The sequence below is a fragment of the Corvus cornix genome, chromosome 7, assembly GCF_000738735.6.
Source record: "Corvus cornix cornix isolate S_Up_H32 chromosome 7, ASM73873v5, whole genome shotgun sequence".
Lineage (NCBI taxonomy): Eukaryota > Metazoa > Chordata > Aves > Passeriformes > Corvidae > Corvus > Corvus cornix.
The window spans coordinates 37,644,216-37,661,996 of NC_046337.1; the positions used below are offsets into that span (position 1 = coordinate 37,644,216).

Sequence of the window (17,781 nt, forward strand, 5' to 3'; positions counted from 1 at the left end):
CCCATGCCTCATTTCATCCTAATCTATGGAATTTTGATTGAATTCGTCAGCTCTAATTGAAAAATACTGCACTTTAATGTCTGCAGTGCAGTTTCAGGACCGCGCTGGTTTTAATGAGACGGTGCCCCTCTGACCTGGGAATATTTTAGACTTTTAGTCGGGATTTTTTTTTTTTTTAATTTTTTTTTTTTTTAACCGGCGGATTTCTCCACTCGGTTCCACGAAAAGCCGGGGATGAGAGAGTGTGTGGGGTTTGCCCCCCACTAAACTCTCCGTAGCGACGTGTTTGATTAAGGTCTCCTGTAAGGCTCTTAAAATACTCGGACTCCGGTGGTTTAAATATGTGCCCATTTAAAATCATTTCTAAAATAGCCCATTTCCCCTTCTCCGAACGAATTTCGGGATAAGACCCGGGATTCTGGAAGCCAAATTTCTTTCTCTTTTTTTTTTTTTTTTTTTTTTTTTTTTTGTTTTTGTTTGTTTGGTTTTTTAACCTGCACGGTGTTATTTTTACCATTTTAGCCTCTTTTTTTCCTTTACCCGAAAATCCCAAGCGCCTTCAAGTTTGTTAGAAAAGGGGGAGAAGGAGGGGGGGAAAAGGAGGGGAAAGGGGGAAGAAAGGAGAGGGACGGCGGGGGGGGGGGGAAAAAACCAGAAAAAAATAAGAAGTTGGGAGTTATAATAAGGAGTGGAAGTTGGGGGGATCCCCTCGGGAGGGCAGCCTGAGCCGCGGGGGGGGCTGGAAGGGGTTCAGACGGGAACACGCGAAGGAGTTAATGGGATTAGGCGGCGAATGAGGGGTTTGGGGGATGTTTTTTTGGTTTGCTTTGCTCTTTTTTCCCCCCTGTGAAGGGAGGGGGAAGGAGGGACGGAGTTCCCCGCGGGCACGCGTGGCGCGGGGGGCGCATCCCTCCGTGCACAGCCAGCGGGCAAATCCTGCCCTCTCAGCTCCCAAAACGCTGCAATAAACCCAGAGCCACGCACGGAACTGCCTCCCCCTTCCCCGCGGGTTGGAGGAGTGGGAGCCGCGGCTGCATCCCTGATTTTGGCTCGCACCTGATGCCTGCATCGTTAAGAAGTCACTGATTTTTGGGGGGTAGTTCTGCTCAGGGCCTCTTCTCTTGCTCACCTGCCTTTCCTAGAGGAAAAAAAAAAGACTTTCAAAGCACAGTAGGGTGACGTTTCCCACGCAATTAAAATGTCCCCGGCGAATGCAAGAATTAGCTCGAGAGAGCCTCTGCGAGCCCGACTTTTGCTTTGGATAAAGGCACGGGATTTATGAGCTGCTGGAAAACAGAGCTGTCCCCTCTCTGTGGTGCCCACTGGGAGGATGGGCACCAATCCCGTGTGTCCCATGGAAATCCAGCCTGGAGGTGCCCAAAGGGCTGGGAGCAGCCGGCAGCTCCCAGGCCCGGCTGGAGGGATGCTCTGCCCTGTGGATTCCCACCTGGAAGGGCTCGAGCACATCCCAGCCTTCCTTCCCGGCTCCCTTCTTTCACTTTCTCGCTCCAAAAAGCTGCGTCCGCTCCCTGCCTGGATTTGGGGGATTGTTGAGCCCACGCTCCGCACCCTGGAGGGAGTCACACCCACCCCACAAAACCTGCCCGCTTTAAAGATGCCTCCACATCCCTGCTGCTCCTCCCCTCGCAAGGTTTTTGGGGACAAAACCTGCCAGAAAGCCACCTGCTCCTCACCAATCCCCACTCCGGGTGACACGGGAGCAGCGTTTTGGTGCCACATTTCAAGCCGGCGCCACGTGGGACCAGGTCTGTACCCGCACCACGGCCCAGCCAGGGGGGGAAAGGTGCTCCCCTAACCAAGCCTGACCCTTTGGAGAATGGATTTCCACGACATCTTTCGGTTTAGCCCCCCTGGGAACGGCTCTTGCGGTGTCCCAGCGCCTGTGGGGGTCCCTCCGTGGGGCTCCCCTCACGCCTGCTCCACTTCCCAGGCACAATCACGCTCCGCTTGCTGCTGCCACAATCAGGGGATTGCCTGATTTTTTCTTTTTTCTTTTTTTTTTTTTTTTTTGTCTCCGGGAGAAAAAAATCAGCTAATTATGTGCCGAACAAAAAGCCCATTCTTGCCCGAAATAATACTCCCGTCCTGCAAAGGCACTTGTTTGTGGGCAAATTTTGAAGGGGGCTGACAATAAAAACAGCTGCAGGAGCTGGGTGTTGGTACACATTTCCATGCCCCGCCGGATTACCGTGCCTAATTATCTCTGCCCTTCCCGCAATCCAGCGGGGTTTTCCTGAAAAAGAGAGGGAATTTTTTCCCCCCTCTTCGCTCACTTTGCTGTTTAAACGAAAGCTTTGCCCTGCTCCGCGAGGATTCCCAGCCCGCTCCGCTTGCTTTGGGAAGGACGCTGGAGCGTTTTGGGGTTTAGCTCGGCTCCGTCCGCGATGCGTGGAAGGAGAGGGAGGCAGGAGAGGGCTGCAGTCGCCGGGTGAAACACGGGAACGGGGAAAAAATGGGAGAGGAACAGCGGCCACGAAGCATCCACGGGGAAAATCCCACCCTCTCCGGCGCTGGGAAAAATCCCGAGCGCCGCACTGCTGCACATATGGTGGCCTCCGCAAGACGGAGCCAGGACATATGGAAATGAGCTGGATAAGTAAACTTTTCCCAGTCCCTTGAAGTCGGAGATGGGCCCCAAAAGTGTTTGTGCACACACATCACACAACCCCCCCCTCCCCATCCCCAGCGGCAGCTGCTCCCATGGCCGTGCCCACCCTGTCCCACACCTCCGGGAAAAGCTGTTCCTCCGGCAGAAAGGCAGCACCGGGGAAGAGGGAAATCCCAAAATCCGTGCTGTGGGCGACCAGCAGGGCTCGGCACCCCAAAAGCTGCATCCAGCCAGGGATGGGAAGCCAGATGCGGGACTGGGCAGCAAAAACTGAGCCGAGGCCCAAAAGTAATAAACCTCCCCCCTAATTGTTTCTGCCGAGAAAAGAACGTTTTCAGATGGTGGCTGAGGGATAAACTGACCCAGATATCCGGGCACGGGGCGGGGGGCAGCTCCCAGCCCTGCGCTTCGGGAAGACAACAAGATTTGGGGGCGGGAGTTAGCAGAGAAAGGGTATTTTTCTTGGGGGGGAGGGGGGGGGAGGGGGCACTGCAGATGCCACACGCTGAGGGCTGGGACCCAAATCCCACAGGGCTCATTTTGGGGCGGCAAAAGCTTTGAGAGGGAGCTCCTTTGGGATGTGCAGCTTTGGGATGTGTTTTAGGGGGTCTGGAGGGTGCCTGGCCGAGAGGGGTAGGGTTTGGGGGACAGAGCATGGTTGTCCCCACCCTTGGCACCTAGCAGCCCAGCTGCCACCGGGGTGGCACCTTCCTGCCGGGATGTGCAGGCCCCCGGCACGACATCTGCCATCCTCTCCTGGAAAACACGGGCATCAATTAGCGGCGGGTCATTAAGAGCTTCCCAAGCCGACAGGCCAGGCAGAAGAGGGATCTCCTGCTGATCCTTAGGTTTTGGGGGACCCTCCCCCTAGCCAAAAGCCACTTTGAGCCAGGGTTTGTCGGCAGAACCCCCCCCAAAGCCAAGCCCAGGGGCACAGCCAGCACCATTGTCCCGGGAAGACTTCAACTTCCCAAAGGCAGGAGGGATCCCACCCCCAGCCAACTCCCCTCCTTTCTCTTTTTTTCCCCCCCTCCCTCTTTTTTTTTTTTTTTTTTTTTTGCATTTAATTTTATTTTCCAAACCACTTGATCTTTGCTTGGGAACCTCCATTAATTGCCTGGGTTTGCCTCTTCGCCTGGTCCCTTTATCATTATTTATGGCCTTTGAAATTGTGTAAAGTTCCCTTGACGTTCAATTTACAAGTTTGGGGGCTTTTTTTTTTCTCTTTTTCCCCCCCTTTTTTTTTTTTTTTTTTTGTTCCAGCTTTTGTCCTCGCCAAAGACATCGTGTTGGAAAAGGCTTTGAGCCGGCCAACATGAGAAGCTCGCCGGAGAAAAGGGAGCAGCCCTCCATCGCTTTTAATTCCGCCGTGTTGCTGAATGGCTCTTTTACATAATTGCAGAAGCAATTTCAAAGCCAAGCCAGGGGCTGACTTTACCCAGAACCACATGGAGCCTATTTGGGGGCTTTTCAGAAAAAAAAAAAAAAAAAGGAAAAAGAAAAAAAAAGAAAAAAAAAAAGAAAAAAAAGGGGGGGGAAGAGGGGGGAGAGGGAGAATTTTAAAAAATTAAAAAAAAAAAAAGGTTGGGGAAAAAATACAAGCAGGGGTGTTTCAGTGGCGTGGAGGCAGCGCATCGGTGTGTCTGGGGGATGTCACCGCCCTGGGGACCGCGGAGGTGCCCGCGGGCCCATCACGCGTGGGCCGCCCCGTCCGGGGCGCCGTGAGCGGGGCGGGGGCGCGGGGCGGGGCGCGGGGCGGGGCCTCGGCGCCAAGCCCCGCCCCCTCTCCCTCTCAGCCAATGGGCGGCCGCGGCGGCGGCCACGTGGGGCGGGCCGGGTTCCCAGGCGGCCAAAATGTGAATGGGCGCGGGGGAGCGCGGGCGGGCAGAGCGGCGGCGGCGGCTCCGCGGGGGCGCAGGGCGCGGGCGGGGCGGCCCCGATGTGCGGGCGGCCGCCGAGCTGTCGGGCCGCGGCCCCGCTCCGCCCCGGCTCTGCCCCGCGCGTGGGCGCTGCGCCGCGCTGAGGGCAGCGAGGACGCCGCCGCCGCCGCCGCCGAGCAGCATCAGGAGGAGGAGGAGGAGGAGGAGGAGGAGGAAGGTGGTCGCTCGCTCGCTCCCGCCGCCGCTCCGGCATGAGCGCGGCTTTCCAGCCCTCGCTGATGATGATGCAGCGCCCGCTGGGAAGCAGCACGGCCTTCAGCATCGACTCGCTGATCGGCAGCCCCCCGCCGCCCGCCCCCGGGCCCTTCGTGTACACCGGGTACCCCATGTTCATGCCGTACCGGCCCGTGGTGCTGCCGCCGCCGCCGCCGCCGCCGCCGGCGCTGCCGCAGGGCGCGCTGCAGCCCGCGCTGCCCCCCGCGCACCCGCACCACCACCAGCTGCCCAGCCTGCCCTCCGGCTTCTGCTCCAGCCTGGCCCAGGGCATGGCTCTCACCTCCACGCTCATGGCCACGCTGCCCGGCACCTTCCCCGCCTCTCCGCAGCACCAGGAGGCCGCCAGGAAGTTCGCGCCCCCGGGGAACTTCGAGAAAGCCGAGGGGATACCCCCGGACGGCGGCGGCGACGATGGCAAAGCCTTCCTGGGCAAGGACGGAGCCCTCCTGCCTTTCCCCGCCGCCGACGCCGTCCAGGCTTCCCTCGGTGAGTGAGCGCCGGGGCCGCCGGGGGGGACCGGGGGCCGCTGCCCGCTCCGCGCATTGCCCCGGTTGCGAGGGATGCTCGGGAGGACGGGGGGGGACCCCCGGGAGGAGACAGGGCTGGCCCCGGGGGGCCGCGGGGCCGAGGAGAAGGGAGGGTTGAGCTCCCGCCGCCGCTCGGAAAACTATCGATAAAATCAATCCGACCGAAAGGTGCGCCGGCAAAAAACGGGGGGGGGGGGGGGGGGGGGAAAGAATCCCCAAGCCATCAATTTTGGGGTGATGGAGCTGCAGGGCGGGGGGCGCCGCGGCACGGAGGGTGCGGGATGCTAACGAGAGGCCTCTGCTTCGTTCCCAGCCGGGGCTCTCCGGGGCCAGGGCAAGGAGGACGCCAAAGCAGAAGAGGACGCGAAAGGCAAGGAGGAAAGTTTCTCCATGGACAGCGATCTAGATTACAGTTCGGACGACAACATCCCCGGCCAGGCGGCTCACAAGGAAGAGGACTCTGGCAACGCGCTCGAGGAAAACCCCCAAAACCCCCCCAATTCCACCAACACCACATCCACGGGCAAAAACCGGCGGAGGCGAACAGCCTTCACCAGCGAGCAGCTGCTGGAGCTGGAGAAGGAGTTTCACTGCAAAAAGTACCTGTCCCTGACGGAGAGGTCCCAGATCGCCCACGCCCTCAAACTCAGCGAGGTGCAGGTGAAAATCTGGTTCCAGAACAGACGGGCGAAATGGAAACGGGTCAAGGCGGGCAACGCCAACTCCAAGACAGGGGAACCTTCCCGAAACCCTAAGATCGTGGTCCCCATCCCGGTGCACGTCAGCAGGTTTGCGATCAGGAGTCAGCACCAGCAGCTGGAGCAAGCCCGACCCTGATCTCTCCCTCCTACCCTCAGAGCCACAAGTTTTTAAGGGAAAAGTTTCCAACCCGGGGTTTCAAAGCAACCCGCCTGAATAAAAACAAAGCCGAGAGAAGAAAAAAAAAAAACACCAACCCAAAAAAACCACACCACCAAACCAACAACAACAACAAAAAACCCACCAGAAAAAAAACCCTAAAAAAACACAAAAAAAACCCCAAACCAAACCCTGCGCGAGCGCGTGGCAAATCGAACTTTAAAGCAAAACTTTCCACTCACCGAGAGCCTGCGAGGGGAAGAGGCTTGGGAACTGTTTGGGTTCGGAGCAGGGAATATCACACGCTGGAAGAGACACAACACACACACACACACACACACAGAGATATTTATTACGCGGCTGCCCCGCTTTGGACACCCTTGTGCTGCCTTGGCTGCGATGGGCACGGCGGATGCGGGAGCGGTGCCGGCGCTGGATCCCCCTCACCGGAGCATCCCCAGCGAAACCCGCGGCGCCTTTAGCCATCTTTGGGGTTTTCTTTCTTATTCGGGGGCGAAAGGTAAAAAAAAACAAACAAAAACAAAAAGACAAGCGAACAAACAAACAAAAAAACCTGAAAGAAAACTCAGAGTTTCATTTCATGCCTTTTTTATTGTTTGGTTTTATTGCCGATGGCTGAGTGGCAGGCACTGGGGGATGAGTTTTTAAATCTTTTTTTTTTTTTTTTTGCCTGGCTTTCTGTCGATTTGGTTTGCCTATTCTTACCAAGCCATGTTTAAAGGAAAGAAAGAGAGGGAGGGAGGGGGGAAAGGCAAAAAAAGAAAAAAAAAAAAAGCAGCACGATCCTCACTATTGTGTTTAATTTATTTCAATGTAGCTTATTTCCTTATAAGTTATGAAATTTAAAAGCAAACTAAGTCTTGTGAATAAAAACCGACAAAGAAACAAAAAAGACTTACAAAAAAAAAGACTAAAAAAAAGCCCTGCAGCCCCCGGCTGTTCTGTCCAGGATTTGGCGTGGAGCTGATTTTCTTCTCCCCTCCTGCGCTGCCAGTGCAGAGCGATGCTGCTCTCGCCTGTAATTTTTTTTTTTTTCTTTTTTTTTTCTTTTTGCGAAGCCACATTTATTGCCGGGGAGCGGGTTGGGAGGGGGAGCCGGGTGGAAAACTTTCTTCTTTTTTTCCCCCCTTTTTTTTTTGAAGGATGAGAAAGCTGGGGAAAAGCTGTTTGTGTGACTAAACGGGGATGGCCGCGGGGGTGGGGGGCAGGAGCACCCCCGCATCCTCCCCCAGCAGCCAGCGGGTCCCCGGCTCCCCATTTAGGGGGTCCAGCCGCTGCCTCCCAGCCCCGTGTTTCGCGGGGGGGGGGAGGGTGCCGCCTCTCCCACCCCCCAGCCCCGTGTTTGGGGGTCCGGTCGCTCCCCCCCAGCCCCGCACCCATTTTCGTTGCGCCGGGACCGGATCGGAGGGGTGGGAGGGGTCGGGGCTGAAGGGTCCCGCGTCCCCCCCCCCTTCCCTTCCCGCATCCTTTTCATCCCTTTTTTTTTTTTTTCCCCCTCTCCCCATTATCCGCATCCCAGCTCCATCCGTGCCGGTGCCACCGTGACATTGGCGGCGGCGGCGGCGGTTTGGAATTTAAAATGCAATTTTCCCGAGGAAAACGGAGTGCGGTGCGGGGGGGTGGGGGAGTTATTAAAATTAAACCGGGGGGATCATTCGGTCCCGGGCCAGGCTCCCAGGCTTGGCCGGGTCACATCGCTTGCTGCCCTCGCGCTTCGTCATTTATTTATTATAATGATAGTAATTAATATTGTTAGTATTATTTTGCTGGGGTCGGAGGGGGTTGGCGGCGGCTCCGGGGGTGCATCGGGGGGGGGGGGGTTCCCCGTCCCCATCAGCCGCTCCCCAAAAATGCACGCCCCCGGTCAGCATCGCCGCCGGCCCCACGGGCAGCCGCGGACACGCGGGGATCAGCGGGAAAACACGCGCAATTCCAGCTTTTTCCGCAGCCGCCGCCACTGCCCGCTCCTTTAAAAAAGCGGATTATTCGTCATCGTCCTAATAACAATAATAATAATAATAATTTTTGGTTTCGTTCGTGCGCGGGGAGAGGCCGGGAGCCGCGGGACACGCGTGGGACAAACGCAGCCGTGCCACCCCCTGGCCTCGGCTGCCCCGGCGCTCGCTGCTCCTCTTCAGAGCGCTTCTGAAAAAAAAACCAAAAAATGATCTCTGGAACTGCTTGAATTTATTTCGGGTGGCTTCTGGTGCGCGGAGGATGCTGCCCGGCCAGCACAGCGCCCTGCAGCCGGCTCGGTCGAGCGGCAGCGCGGCTGTGCCCCCCCCCAAAACGGGGTGCAGCCCCCCGCTGGCCGTGCCCCCTCCCGGGGGGGGTGAGTGCTGTATTTTAGGGAGGAGCAGCTGCTCCTCAGCCCCGTCCCCCCCCGGGGCATCCCTCCCTCTCCAAGCCCCAGGCAGTGAGAAGTTATTTACTCGGCGGGTTGGGGTCCCCCGTTGCCCCCCCTTTATCCCAGGAGTGGGGAGCGGGGCTGGAGGGGGAAGCCCCGGGCCTGGGGCCGGAGGAGAAGGAGATAAACAAGCGAGGGGGTTGATAGCTGTCATCATCACCATCATCATGGCTTTCATTTGGCTGCCTAATGAGTCAGATCACAGGCAGAGAGAAAAATTGTCAATCGCCCAGGCTCTAATGAATTTTTTTGCAAATTGTAATCAAGCCAGGCCGTCTCAGCTCGCTGATTAATGAGACCCAGGAGGCCCGGCCAGCACCTCAGCTTTTTATTCCATCCCGTCCTCCCTGCACTAAATTAACAGCAACTTGTCTGAGCTTCAAATTAACTCCCAATGATTAATTCTGATGGGGGGGTCTGAAGAATAGCTCGTCCTAATAGGCACTGGCCTCTGATGCTGTTTGAAATTAATACACTTCCCCTTTGGCTGCCGGCTTTAATCCAAGGTTGGGTTTTGACATCACTATATTTGTTGTTACAATAAATTCCTCTTACATCTGCAGATCAAATAATTGCGGTGCTCGGGGAGCGCGGCAGCTCCGCACACCCAAAGTCGGAGGGGAAGCAGAGCCGCCCGCTCCTCTGCTCCTCACCTCCAGCCAGCCTCAGCAAAACCCCCGCTTTAGATTTATCTACAAATTCATATTTTGAAGGCGCTGCCGGCTCGGCAGCACCGGGATGCGGCGGCCGGAGGAGGCGACCCCTGAGCGGCGGGGCCGGGATGGCGCTGCCTCGCTCCTAAATAAGACATCACGGCTTTTAAATCCCCCCCCCTCCGTCACCCTCTCGCCGCAGTGACCCGGCAAACTCACCGCATGCCAGGGCTGCCGCAGAGACCCGGCAAACTCAGCGCAGCTCGGCCCGGGGGGGCGGCCCTGGGAGCGCGGCGCTCCCTCGGAGAGGGCAGCGCTGCCTCCCGCCCTGGTTCTGTTTGTATTGACTTAATTGGTTTAATTATTTCAGCTGGGACCGGCCGGGCTGGGGCTTTGTGCCTCTTTACCTGCCCCTGCTGCCCCCGGGGACGCGGCTGCCCCGGCGACAAGGACACTTTTGTGCCCGGCCGGGGGTGCTGGACCCCCCCGCAGGTGGGGTCATCCCCGGCGAGCATCCCCCGAAGCGGGGCTGACCCCAATACCTGGAGAGAGGGGCGAGGGGGTCTGCACTCCCTTGGGGATACCCTGCCAAAGGACTGAGCATCCTCCCCGTTCCCCCACGGGTGGAAGTTGCCCTTTGGAAGAGGCCCGCACCCCTCAGGACTCGCTGTCCCACAGGATTGTGTCGCGCTTCCACGGGGCCGTATCCATCTCCATCGGCGCTGGGGAGAGCGATGGGGCCGGGAAGCGGCCGCCGATGCAAATCCCCGCCGTCACCGTCATAAAGCACCCGGCACCCTGACACACAAAAGCAACACCATATGTACCAAGACAACCTGTATGAATTATAAATTGCATCGTAAAAATTGATTGCCTATCCCAACCCTTCGGAAACGCGGGCGGTGCGGAGGGGGCAGGAACACCCCCCCGGCACCGGGAGGGGACGCTGTGCCCGGCCACCCCGTGTCCCCCGAGGGTGCCGGGTCCCTTCCGTCCCCTCCCGCCGCCGCGGGATGCTCGCCCGCCCCTTGCTTGCTCTTTTCTCCCTCCCGCTACGCCTGGACCATAGAGAGCCTTAATCTATTTATTTCAAGCCACTTCATCCTCTCTGCCGCTTTTGTCCCGGCCCCAGCCTCTGGCTTTGTGGCAGGACCGCTGAGGTTTTAAAAGCCCCTTCCCCTATAGTTTGAGGTCTCCTTGGCTGCCTGAATGACAATGGCTGAAACAGGATTACACTGACCTGATCCTATTAAACTCGCCAATCGATCTGTGCCGCCCTCCCTCCGGCTCCGCAAACTTACTCGCCCAACTTTCCCCGGGGCTCAGCCTGGGAAGAGGGAGAAGCCAAAGGCCGCCTTTCCGAGCAGGCCCGATGGAGGAAGGAAGGAAGGATGGAGGGATGGAGGCTACTTTTGGTTTGTTGGTTTGTTGCCTTTTTTTTTTTTTTTTTTTTTAATGCAGCCACGTGGATTTTAAACCTCTGCTTCATCTCCCAGCATCTCCAAATTAAAAGGCGGCGTGACTGCCAGCTCTGGCAGGAGATGGAGTCGAACCCATAAAAATCAGACGGAAAGGGGGTAGTTTAGCAAAAAAGCAAAATGGAATGCCCACAGAATTCTGTAGAATTCGCACAGATTTTAGCTACGAGCAAAACCCTCCGCTGTGGGCAGCCCTGCCGGCCGCGGGGCACCTCGGGCCGCCTTCTACAGCCAACCCAACGTGAGGGAAAACCCTGGGAATCAACACCCTGCACCCCTCCGTGCCGCAGGGAGAGCCCCGAGCCTGCGGGGTGCGCCCGGAGCCGGGACAGCGCCCTGAGCATCTCCCCGAGGCCGCTCTGCGCCCGGAGCGCCCCCGGCACGGCCAGCAGCGAGTCCCTCGTCCCTTTTCTCTGCGACAGGAGCGGAGCGAGAGGAGCGCGGCCGCAGCTCCAGGTTTTCCTGCTCAGCGGGCGCTGGGAGCGGCGGCGATGCTGCCGGGGACGCGGAGGCTCCGCGCCGCCTTCTCCGCGCCAGCATCTGCGGGGGAACGGGGGCCTGGAATTAATCCGCATCCGTCCTCCCCCGGGAAAATAATTACGAGGCAGGGGAATGGTCTGAAAATGGCAGTAAAATATGGGGTGTTTACGCTGACCTGCCAGGATGACTGAATTAGCGGCGAGGGGCCGGAATGAGTGGCAAAGGGCCCATCGCCGACTCCGGAGGAGCGCTTTTAATGCTCAGATCCTATTAATTAACGGAGCAAAAGACAAACCGGGGACTCCCGTTTATAATTTTCCGGGAGAGTGTTACCAGCAGCGAGGAGCTGACTCTGTGGTGCCAAGTGCCTGGAGCTCCCAATCTTCTCCAAAAGGTGCCAAAATGGCCTCCCCAAAAGGGCCATTAGCAGTGATTTAATTTTTTTTTTAAGTTAGCATGTCTTGATACTGTCCGAAGTGATAAAAACTGCAAATTCCTGGGTATAAACAGAAATCTTTGCTGTTTTCCTCCCTGTTGTGATCCTCTTCAAGATGTCTATTTTTGCTGCGAAAGCATCCAGACTCGGAGAGATTGTGGGAAAACGTGGGTTTGGCCCCAAAACCCCTTTGAGAAGTATCTGCCTCCCTTGCTGGCATTCCCAGAACAGCCAAAAGAAGCCATGGGCATGGTTATACAAATGAAGGAATTGCTCTTTTTATTTTTTTGCTGGCAGCTTTGACTCAAAGCAGCCCAGTCGGCTTCTTTGGGCACCAGCAACATCTCTTGACCCCAAATCTTCCTGCACACATCCCTGAGGCATTCTCGGGGCGTGCCCCATCACCCCAAATGTGGCAGCTGGGGGTAATACACCTTATCAGATACACAATTCCCCCACAATTCCTAGATGAAAACCACCAGGTCACCCTCCTGCCTGAATTCCATGCCCTGCACCAGACTTGGAAGGCACCTCGGAGTTTTTAAGGAGCTTGAAAAAAAAAAAAATAAATTATTTTTGGTCTTAGTGCTTTTCACCCAAAACACCAAAAGGATTTGGGTTGAAATTCTCTCTCCCCACCCCAAACACCAAGCCAGCCCCTCAGATTGCAGCAACACACCCCAAATAATTTAATCTCTGCCCAGCGCCAATGGCAAGGACCAGGGCAGAGCTCCCCAGCCCAACCAGCGCCGGCAGCTTCCTGTCCCCATTCCCGCTCTGCACGGAGGGGATGGATGACAGCAGAGACCTTCTGCTAACCTGCAGCTGTGCCACCGAGCCCTGAACAGTCACAAATAATCTCCCCATCGCTCAGAAGCCATTTGGGCTTTCCTGAGCCTTGTCACGGCCGTGGGCTCACAGGATCTGTCAGAAACATTGTCCCCCTGAAACAGGCTCGTGGTCATTTTTAAGACACACATCTGTGTTTTTTTTCTTAACCAGATGCTGGGCTCCGAAGCCCATGGCTGCTATTTCTTCCCCCTCCCCAATTATTTTCCTATTTCCCCGTTTCCAGAGCGGCAATAAGTCCCCGCGAAAGGAGGGTAATGGGAAGGCTCTCTCCGAGAGAAATTGTTAATTTGGGATTTATAAAGGACTTTCCTTAATGAATAATAGTTGAGATCGATCTGTCTTCCTGCCTCATTCTGCAAAGTAACATTTGTAAAGTAAGGTGATCCCAATTACTCCCTCTAATAACCCTCTCCAGAAGAGATTTCAGAGCCACAGCCATGAATCCTCTGCTCCCCTGGTGCCAGGAGCATCCCCTGCTTCCAGGGCTTTCTGGATCCATCCAGCTCACAATCCCCCACCTCCCTGCCTGCTGTGGATCAGCTCCATCACCAGCAGGCCCTGCAGGATCATGGAATCACAGGAGGGGTTGGGCTGGGAGGGACCTCGGAGCTCATCTCATTCCACCTCCTATGCCATGGGCAGGGACCGCCTTCCACTAGCCCAGGTTGCTCCAGGCCCCGTCCAGCCTGGCCTTGGACACTTCCAGGGAACCAGGGGCGTTAACAGCTTGGCATCCCAGTAGATAGAGAAGGGTGGGCAAGTGCCATGCTGGCGTTGTCACCCCTTGTCACCAGGGTGCCAGGTCCAGAGAGGTCACAGCGCCCGGTGCTCCAACCCCCGTCCACCTCCTGGCTTGTCAGAGAGAGGGGTGACTGGGAAACCACTCAATTATTGCCCAGAAGTGCCTTCACAGGAGAAAACACCGCCACTGAAGGGCCCTTGAATCAACAGGAGGGTGGCAGCTCGGGCATCGATCCGGCAGCTCGAGCCAGGCAGGCTCTAAGGAGAAGCAAGGCCTTTTTTCCTTACTTTTTTTTTTTTTTTGCTTAAAATATGGATCCATTACAGATCAGAGCCAACTAATGAGGTGTGGGGGTGTCTCCTTCTTCTCCAGGTCTTCAGCTGGAGACTGGATTGCTTCAGGGAATTGATGCTTTAGCCAAGAGTGGGTTTTTGCCTGCTCCAGCTGTTTTCCTCCCTTTTCATCCTGCCTCCCTTCCCTTTGCTTCCTCTCCACAGCAGGGAACGAAGGTGTGGAAATGCCATTCCCTTCCCTCCTTTCCTTGTTGTCATCCCACATCTCTGTCCCAACAGCCAGAGGCTGGTGGGACATCTGGAGGGCCAGGAGCCAAGGATGGGAATTTTCCCCCATGCTTTAATTCCTGCTTCCCTGGCTCCCCAAACACTTGGGAGAGAGACCCTCTCTGGCACATCACCTGTGCTGCCCCTTCTCCTTTGCCTCCACTCAAACAACATCCTGCATCAGCTCAGAGATGCCCCAGCATCCAGGGAACACTAATGCCACCTTTCCAGTAATTCCAGGGGAAAAGAAAAATCCAGGAAAATTCACCTTAATTTTTTTCTTTTTTCTTTTTTTAAAAAGCAAAATAAATTTCTCTTTCAAATCCCTTCCGCGCTGCTGGAGGGAACTAAGAAGCACAAGTTGTAAGAGCCTCGCTCTGGGTCACCTTCAGAAGAGGTGACCCACGCACGACACTGCCTTTGGATGCTTCGTCCCTGCTCCAAGGACTATTTTGGGTGTTTGAGCTCTGCTCCGCTGCCCGAGTGCAAAGAACTCGCTCCTTTCCTCTGGCTGCCCGCAAACACCGTCCCCCTGGTGAGCCAGAGCTGCTCTGAGCCGGCCACGGCGCTCAGACCTTCCCTCAGCTCGCAGGGAGGGGATGCAGCATCCCAGCTCTGGATGCCGGCTCCGGAGAGCGCTGGAGAGGATGAAATCCCGAATTATTTGTTCACCTGGCACAAAGCTCGGCGCTGCCAGCATTAACTGGCCGGGCCGATTAGTGGCAGCCATCAGCCAATAAATAAATTGGAACCATCTCCAGACCTGATTAGCTTGCTAATTAAGCTCAGTTACGGGGAAATCTGCAGTCAATCAGCCCGGCCATTACCAGTTGGATCTGCAGAGCGGGAGCTGGGAATGCTGCACCTCTGCTGGGAAGGAGGAGGAGGAGGGGAGCGAGCTGGGGGTGGGGAGGAAGGTGGTGCCGCACCCGCTTTCCTCAGCAGCGGTCCGAGAGGTTCATCCAGCCGGGGGGATGCCCCACAGCCCCCGCTCCTGTCGGGGGGGTTGTCCCGCTCTGTGTCACTCACCCGGCAGCACAATCCCTATCCAGTCCACCAGCTCCCCAAAACCTGCAGGATTCAGAGACTCTTCCAAAGACAGCGAGCTCGGAAGGGTGAAAGCAGGCCTGGGAGGGCGCAGCTCCTTTTTTTGGCTGCTACAGGCTGCTCAGCCCTTCTCCCGTGGCAATTTGCAGCTCTGACCCCTCCCGGTGGCTCCCAGCTCTTCGCAGGCAGCGCCTGCGGACCCTCACGAGGATGCCGAGGAACATCTTCATCCCAGCACAGGGATTTCATTCCGCCCGCAAGGGTCATCCAACATCCTCGGTCTGGCCCAAAGCAGAGGTGGGATTTCCATGCCAGGGTCCATCCGGTGCTGGCAGCGTTGCAGGATGAGGTGTTGGGGCATTTGGGAACCCCCCTGCTCCCTCCAGCTGCCAGCGGGCATCGGGCTGGATGCTTTTCTCTCCATCTCATCCTTCTCTGGCTCTGGCAGCTTGAGGCTGCTTCAGAGCCCAGCCTTTGCTTCATTAGACCGAAATTCCTGGCCTTTGATTCCCGCTAATCCTCCCAAATGGCGCGGATCGTTTGCTCCTACACCAAAACGCCGATTTGTTTTACCGCAAGAAGCCATCAGGAGAGTCTCTTCCACCGAGCGACGAGCAGCCCTCGGTGTCAGCAATTCCTGAAAGGCTGCAGCAAACTCCAGGGATTTTTGTGTCTTCCCTGGAAGCCCCGGGTCAATCCCTGAGCGCCGGGAAAGCTCCGCATCCCTCCTGGCCCTCGGCACAGCATCACCTCTCCTCTCCCACCACTTCAGCGCTCCTCAGCCTCCCTTTGGAAGTCTCCCCGGCTTCCAAACAAACAGGTCTGGGAGTCGGGGAGCGGAGAGGGCAGAACGCAAATAAATAAGTGCTAATTGCTGGCGCTGGGCGTCAAACGGCGACCGCGAGCGCATTTATTGGGCAATTAAGAGCTTTACTGGGCATTAGGAGAGATCAAGGAGTGCCTGGTGGGATTCCCAGCCTGCCTGGGATGGTGGTTTTCCCACTGAGCTTCCAGTGGTTTCACCAGGAATAGCCACCTTTCCCTCCCGGTCACTCCCGCAGGCTCCGCTCTCCCTTTGTGGTTGGGTTTGATGACCTGAAAGGTCTTTCCCAGCCGGAATGGTTCTCCCAAGTCACGTTCTGAGCGTTGCTCAGGCCGGAATTGCGAGGCTTCTCCAGGGAAAAATCACAATTCCTGCGAGCGCCACCTGCCTGAGATCCAGCCCAGAAACAGAAGGGAAAAGGGAACAGGGATGAGCTCAAAGGCCGGGCTCGGTGTGGGACGTGCCCGAATTTCGGCGGGGTTTTTCCCAGCCAGGGTAACACCAAGTTCCAGTGGGAGGCGTTGGGTGCCCGTGACAGGAACAGGAGGAGCTTCCAGGTCCCTTCCAACCCAAACCATTCCGTGTGGGATGCTGTGGGTGTTCAGAGCTTTCCAGGGATTCAGGGGATCGGCCAAATTGATGGAAGAGAAATCCACTGAGGATCACTAAACTCACTGAAAGCAGGTGACTCGGCAGTCCCTGAATTTTCACGTTCCAGGCTGGGGAAATCCATGGCAAAACCCCCTAAAATCAGATTTCAGACACCTCCAGCTCTGGCTTTTGGCCACAGGTGGGGAAATAAAGACCTGGCTCTTTGAGGTTACTCTTACCTGATCTCCACGAAGCATAAAATGTTTTCTTTTGTTTAGAAAACAGTTGGATCTGGGTCCCTTCTGGAAAACAAAGCTGTTTATCAGGAAGAGTCAGCCCCATCCCACCACCTCGGAGCTTCCCATCCTTGTCCCATCGCTCCCTTCACACCAGTCTGCATTTGTGTTAAAAGAACAAATAAAAACCAGCAGAACTGCCCAGGGAATGTCCTGGACAAGGGCTAAAAGCAGGGGGGTACCTATGGAGTGAGAATCTTGTGGGCTCTGGAGCTGGTGCTCCCAGCATCCCTCAGAGCGAATCCTTTGGAGGCAGGGCTGGGAATGCACAGCAAGGCCTCACGGCAGAGCTGCACTTTGGGCTTTTTAGGAATTACTTTTCCTCTTAAAAAAAAAGGAAAAAAAAAAAAGGGGGATGTTTCCCCTACTCCCATTACGGGAATCAAGAGTTTTCCTCCCAAACCCCTTCCTGACCCCTGTTGCTTTGCCGTAGGATTGTTTCTTTTTTCCCGAGGCATCAGTGGATGCCACCAGCTGGGAGTGTTTCGGGGGTACACAGGGGTGGGCTTAGGGTAAGGTGAGGAATGTGGGCATGAAAGGCATCCTCAAATCTGCTCCACCATCCCTGAGCACCAGGATCTTCCAGGGGAAGCCAGATCTTAGGAGGGTTGTTAGAGAGAGAGAGCAGCCAGCCGTGCCCATCACAGAATCAAAACCCACATCCCTTCAGGAGAGCAAAGGAGGGGAGGGACAGATGGTTCCTAAAAAAAGGAGCACTACTACAGCTTTACACCCAGGGGGAATCCAAACCAAGTTCTCCCACGCTGGAAGTTCACATTTCAAATCCAGAAGGGGAGAACACAAAGCCCCCAGCTCCTGTCTTGGTGCTGGTGGGGTTGGATGGGGTGGGGAAACCTTTCAGGAACAAAGGGGTGCAGCTGCTGTGTGACAAACCAGCCACGTGACCCCCGAAAAAGGGGGAAAAAAGAAAACCCACAAGCAGTCCTGTGGCTTTTCATCCCCCACGGTGCTGCTGGAGCCTCCCTGGAGCACTTGGAAATGAAGAGCAGGGAAAGAAACAGGAAAGTTCCCCCAATCCCTGTGTGACAGGACAGGTGGGAGACTGGATGGGCAATAACCCAAGGAAGGAACAAATTCAGGCCAAGGCACAGCAGGCCTAGGAGATAAATCCCAACCCCCCAAATCCCACGCTGTGGCAGCCCCACTCAGACCACGAGGATACAGCTTCACCGTTCCACCCCTGCCCTGGTTTTCTCCGGAGCAA

The 17,781-nt window shown here is 56.4% G+C and overlaps 1 protein-coding gene across 1 annotated transcript; it reads left to right on the plus strand.

The window, feature by feature from the left end:
* Positions 1-4,727: 4,727 nt before the first annotated feature.
* Positions 4,728-6,951, plus strand: GBX2 (gastrulation brain homeobox 2). The gene is made up of 2 exons (XM_039555124.1): positions 4,728-5,271; positions 5,626-6,951. Exons 1-2 carry the CDS (start codon positions 4,761-4,763, stop codon positions 6,147-6,149), a joined length of 1,035 nt encoding a protein of 344 aa, XP_039411058.1. The 5' UTR covers positions 4,728-4,760; the 3' UTR covers positions 6,150-6,951.
* The last annotated feature ends 10,830 nt before the right edge of the window (positions 6,952-17,781 follow it).

Bases quoted from the DNA above. Each gene is read 5' to 3' on its own strand.
- GBX2 (XM_039555124.1), top strand. From the start codon at position 4,761: ATGAGCGCGGCTTTCCAGCCCTCGCTGATGATGATGCAGCGCCCGCTG. The intron at 5,272-5,625 runs GTGAGTGAGCGC...CTTCGTTCCCAG, and splicing joins CGCCGTCCAGGCTTCCCTCG to CCGGGGCTCTCCGGGGCCAG.